The sequence below is a fragment of the Danio aesculapii genome, chromosome 2 (assembly GCF_903798145.1).
Source record: "Danio aesculapii chromosome 2, fDanAes4.1, whole genome shotgun sequence".
In the NCBI taxonomy this organism is placed as follows: domain Eukaryota; kingdom Metazoa; phylum Chordata; class Actinopteri; order Cypriniformes; family Danionidae; genus Danio; species Danio aesculapii.
In genome coordinates, this window is record NC_079436.1 from 12651080 (window position 1) to 12657288 (window position 6209).

Consider the following 6209-nt stretch of genomic DNA (forward strand, 5'->3'; position numbering starts at 1 on the left):
TTCTTTTGATTTAAATTTATTACATTTCTTTGATGAATATATTTTTTCTATTATGTCAATCTTTAATATAATTAGGTTAAAATAAATTGAAACCTTTATTATTCCCTAATCAAAAACAAATGGAAAGGTATATAGAGGTAAACAGAAAAGAAATTAAAATGATTATAAATATAGGGTCACACTTTATTTAGATGGTATGTTGAATTTAAGTTACATGCCGACTAATTCTCATTATATTATAAGTAGACTGTTAGGTTGGGGTTAGGGTGTGTAAGTTGACACGTACTACCCAAGTTTCTTATAGTCAGTTAAATGTTTGTTGAAGGAGCAGTATCAACGGATATTAAGCAGACAGTCTACTAATACTCAAATGGACCGTCAAAATAAAGTGTTACCCAATGTAATAATTGTAATAACTATATTATTTTAAAACTATGTCTGCAGCAAGGTTCTTTTTTGTCTAGGGGTAAAAAGACACTTTAGGAAAAGCCAAACTTTAAAAAAAAAAATCATTAAAACAAACTCTAAATTACATTTTGGCCTGATTTAGTTTGAAATGACATCACACCCATTTGCTCTTCACTTCCACTTCCATTCTGTATTCGGGCCTTTTGTCTGACATTACACGGAAGCTCCTGGATAATGAGGGGTCTTAGAGTCAAACAGGTTGAGAACCGCTGGTTTAGACTGTAGCTGTTAGTACTTGTAGCTATTGGCTGACAATGCTGAAAAAACTGTTGCTCTTTCTAGATCTTTCTTTGGGTTGGTAATGAAGCCAATGAAGTCGAAAAGACTGGGTCACCAAAAATCGGTAAGTGACAAGGTTATTCTACTAATTGAATTTCATACAAAACTGTTTTATCAAGCTTTTCTCTGAAGAGAAACATATTTTTCTGTTCTTTTTTGAACCTCAAATTCAGTCATATGTTTTTTTTGTTAAATGCCTGAAAAAAATCATTTATTCTACAGTAAAAATAAATAAAGCTTAATGGTGGTGAAAGCTTTGTTTATAGTCAAACCATAGCTATGTAATCCTAATGATTAAATAGACAGCTCACAAAATGTGTAAGAATCTTAAACTTTTTTTGGACGCAGAGCTTATTTTCTGCATTAAATCCGAAGCCAGTGGAAAAATCCTGTTGGCTTTTTGTTGAGGAAACCAGACTGATGCTGATTTACAGTTGGCCTACAAACATACAGCTGAAGGCAAAATGAATAGACCTCCTATATACATTTGTATACTTTTAAAAATATTTTCCAAGTGATGTTCAACAGAGCATATATACAGTTGTAGTCAGAATTATTAGCCCCCCTTTGAATTTTTTTCTTTATTAAATATTTCCCAAATGATGTTTAACAGAGCAAGGAAATTTTCACAGTATGTCTGATAATATTTTTTCCTCTGGAGAAAGTCTTATTTGTTTTATTTCGGCTAGAGTAAAAGCAGTTTTTAATTTTTTTTAAATCCATTTTAAGGTCAAAATTATTATATTTTTCGATAGTCTATAAAACAAACCATCACTATACAATAATTTGTCTAATTACCCAACCTGCCTAGTTAACCTAATTAACCTAGTTAAGCTTTTAAATGTCACTTTAAGCTGAATACTAGTGTCTTGGAAAAAATATAGGCAAATAGCATGTACTGTTATCATGGCAAAGGTAAAATAATCAGTTATTAGAAATGAGTTATTAAAACTATTATGTTTAGAAATATGTTGAAAAACATCTCCTCTGTTAAACAGAAATTGGGTAAAAAATAAACAGGGGGGCTAATAATTCTGACTTCACCTGTATATATACATATATATATATATATATATATATATATATATATATATATATATATATATATATATATATATATATATATATATATATATATATATATATATATATATACATACATATATAGCCTTTTATATTGCACAGACTAGTATCTTGCTAAATAACAAGTAAACTATTATGTGATCAGGGCAAAGACAAAAGAAATGAGTCATTAAAACTATACTGATTCAAAATGTGTTGAAAAAGTCTCTCTTTAAACAGCACTTGGGAAATCTTTGAAAAAGAATTCAAATTTTACAAGAGCGTTAATAATTTTGCCTTCAAATGTACAGTTGAAGTCAGAATTATTAGCCCCCCTGTATATTTTTCCACAATTTCGGTTTAACATAATATTTTTAATAACTCATTTCTAATAATTGATTTAGTTTATCTTTGCCATGATGACAGTAAATAATATTTTACTAGATATTTTTTAAGACACTTCTATATAGCTTAAAGTGACATTTAAAGGCTTAACTAGATTAATTAGGCAAGTTATTGTATGACGATGTTTTGTTCTGTAGATAATCGAACAAAATTATTGCTTAAGAGGGCTAATAATATTGACCTTTAAATGTTTTTTAACTGCTTTTATTGTAGCCGAAATAAAATAAGACTTTTTCCAGAAGGAAAAAACAGTGAAACAGCAAATACCGTGAAAAATTCCTTGCTCTGTTAATCATCGTTTGGAAAATATACTGTATATATTTTTTAAAATCACAAGAGGGCTAATAATTGTGACTTCAACTGTACATCATTCTTTTAGACAGTAAAACAAATCTGGTAATTAATAGTTGGTAAATAAAACAAATCTGGTAATTAATAGTTGCCCATACAGTAGCTTGTGATTTTTTTGGGGGTGTTTACATATATTTATGCTTTAGAATTGCATTATGGGAACAACAATACTTTTAAAAAATTTAACAACAATAAGTTAACAGTATAACAAAATCACTTTTATTTACATTTTTGAAACAGTACAGTATATTACCTTTGCTATGCTTTTTAATTATGGTTCAAAAAACAAGTAATGTGCTACCCGTTTTTTTCCCTTCTGTTCTGGATTTATTTCTATGTATCATTTTGGTAAAACTTAACAGTAAGTTTCCATTAGTTAGTGCTACTATAGGTCATTTATTTAATTCAATTCATGTTTATTTTTAAAGCGTGTTTACAATGTAGATTGTCAAAGCAGCTTAACGTAGAAGTTCTATTAAAGTCCAGATTTCAGAGTTGAAGTTTCAGTTGTTCATTTCAGTGTAGTTTAATTTCACTGCTGAAAGTCCAAACACTGAAGAGCAAATCCATCGATGCGGAGCTCCACAAGTCCGAAAATAAGCAAGCCAGTGGTGACAGTGGCGAGGAACAAAACTTTACCAATTGACAAAAGTGAAGGAAAAAATGTTATATACTAACATGAACAAACAATTGTTAACATTACTGAAAAAAGTTAACTAATGTTATCAAATGCAACTTTGGATTTTTAAAATGCAATAGTTTACATAAATGTTGCACTATGATTAATAAATGCTGTGGGAAAGGTATTGTTCATTCTGATTTCTTGGTGGTAAATACATCAAAGTGATTACTTAAAAAATGTGAGTACAACCTATTGTAACTAACAACTTTTAAGACTTAAGATAACTGTACACAATCAGTTGTGTTGCTTTGTGTACTCACTTTTTTTAAGTAAAGAACCGTATTGTAAATTGAGACCAATGTTATAAATGTCAATAAAAGTCACAGAATTAAAGGGACAACACTGGAAATGGTCAGGGCAGAGATAAAGCTCCCATAATGCAACTCAAAACCATCAATAAGGAGAAAATCCAGTAAAATCCAACTGTTAATTAACAGATATGTGAACAGTCTAGCTCTCTATACACTGGGAAAAAATGCTGGGTTCTACACAGTTGCTTCATGTTGTCCCAACACAAATTGATCGAAGTTAATGTTGAATCGTTTTTACAAATTGAAGTGGATTGAAACAATTAAGTTGTCCCAAAAAAACCCTCAAGAATGTTGATTCAGCTCATTTTAAATAAGTAGATTCAACAAGCAGCAAAAGTCATTTTTAAGTATATCGTGTAAAGTATCTGTGTACTGAGTGTGTGTTCTGTGTTTAGCTAAAGAGTATGTGGACTCTGATCCCGCTGGCCGTCGCGGGCTGGCCATTACTACCATAAAGCAGGGGTCCGAGCCTCCAACCTTCACCGGATGGTTCCAGGCGTGGGACGCAAACATGTGGGACTCCGACCCTCTGGATAGAATCCGGGCTCGCTTTTAAACCCAGAACTGCACCCTTGTCTTTTCGTATACAAGCACTTCCTGTTCCTGTGCCATGAATTGCAGCTTTCTTTCAGATTGTTGAACTGCCCGTCTCACTTTAAGGTGCACTTTGTATTTTTTGGGGGGCTTTACATTCTTGTTTGCCAATAATGGTAGTGGGCATTGGATGTAACTAGTATGGATGTAACTTGCCATCATAGAAATGAAATCAAATAGCTTATTTAGTTCTCATCAAACAAACTGTTTATTTTTTAAATGAGAGAAAATTACGAAAAATTTTTAGAAAAAATTTACGAAAATGTTCTTAACTACAGTTTTATTAAGCATAAAGTCCTATAAAATGGATGTCTAACTGTGTACAAAACAGATCTGGCTGTCTGAATAATCTTTTTTTTTTTTAAAGTCATTCAGCAATCATATTAGTAAATTGAAGATCCCCTATGATGCCCTTGTTATTTTGTTGAAAGTCTTTGGACTATTTATTTGGTTGGCCTTGCTATGATTTTTAAAACGTTTACATGTTAGTAAAATTTCTTTTTTAACTTTTTTTTTACACTCAAGCCACTGATATGTTTCCAGCTTGTACTTTGATGTTACATTGAATAAATTTTGAGATGGTTTTGCAGTACATTTACTTTATTTGTATACACACAAACTCAACAAGATTATACAGCGTGTTTTTTTCCACTAAGATTCTTTCAGTTAGTCAAAGTAAAGACATAAAAAAGTGTATTTAAAATAAAGTTATTCCACATAAATATTAAACCGTCAACAAGAAACATTTCTTTATCATTATATCATAATATCAGAATATTTCCTCAAGGTTCATGTGACACTGAAAATGACATTTTAAGATGCGTTAAATTAGAAGCCAGCTATTTTAAACTAATATTTCACCTTAATGAGCAGAAGAGACTTTTAAAAAATATTTACTAATTTAACCTACTCCAAAAATCTCAGTGGTGAATGATTTATTTAAAGATGCCATAGAATGAATATCTAGAAATACCCATGTGTGGTGTGTGTGTGTGTGTGTGTGTGACGCTGTAACAAAATTTGTATGTTTTAAAACAAAATCACACATCGGAAACGGCGCCTAAGACAGCTTAGAATAAGGGATCTGTTGAATGCTTGATTCTGATTGGCTGATGAACATTCTAGGGTGCGATAGAACATTCTATGGTCATCTTTAGGTTAACGCAAAGCTAATGTAGTTCCAGGAACATTGCAGTACACCTGACGTTAGACAACAGTACAGTCCTATAACATAAGACCGAATGATTTGGTTATTTTAAATGACTTCAAAGTCTACAACAAGCAAAGACCAAATCAAACCTGAAGGCTTTGGTTGAGATGCATAAGAAACTAGGGTAACACTTTATTTTGATGGTCCATTTGAGTCTTAGTAGACTGTCTGCTTAATATCTGTTGATACTGCTCCTTCAAAAGACATTGACTATAAGAAACTTTGCAAGTACATGTCAACTTACACTAACCCTAACCCCAACCTAACAGTCTACTTATAATCTAATGAGAATTAGTTGGCATGTAGATGCAATGTAACAAACGGATCATCAAAATAAAGTGTAACCGAAACTAGTCCCACAAACGGGAGCAGTTTAAGAGCGAAATCCTGACAAATGTCTTATAATAATAATAATATCTTTACATGCCATAACCATCGTATAAGTGGAATAATTGTCCTTTGTGTTATTAGAAAATAATCACGTCATAGTGTCAGTTTTCAAATAATTCGTTAGCTGTCACCAATTAATCCCCCACTTACTGTGAAGTGAGTTCTAATAACTTAAGGTTGTTGTAATTCAGCTTAAAAATCCAAAGTAATTTATATTTCACAGTGTACCCATGAAATGTCTGCTTTAAAAATACTATGCAGCATTATATACTATTATGTATTTCCTGGACCTGAACAACCACATATATTACGGGCATCAACAACCAGGGGAGATGCAAATCCTGGCACAAAGGCTTGTTTGTTTGTGCTCTGGCAGTTCTTAATAAGAATGCATCCATCATTGCTTTAATGAGTGGAGTTTTGCATGCCAAATACTGCCTGTTTTCTGGTCATTCAG

General features: G+C 31.6%; 1 protein-coding gene across 1 annotated transcript in view; it reads left to right on the forward strand.

Moving 5' to 3' along the window:
• The window catches only part of scinlb (scinderin like b), a 42660-nt gene extending 37916 nt beyond the window's left edge, over positions 1 to 4744 (forward strand). The window contains exons 16-17 of the mRNA XM_056473089.1: positions 751 to 811; positions 3954 to 4744. Of these exons, the coding sequence (XP_056329064.1) occupies positions 751 to 811; positions 3954 to 4114 (222 nt within the window). The 3' untranslated portion in view covers positions 4115 to 4744. The remainder of the gene's footprint in view (positions 1 to 750; positions 812 to 3953) is intronic.
• The last annotated feature ends 1465 nt before the right edge of the window (positions 4745 to 6209 follow it).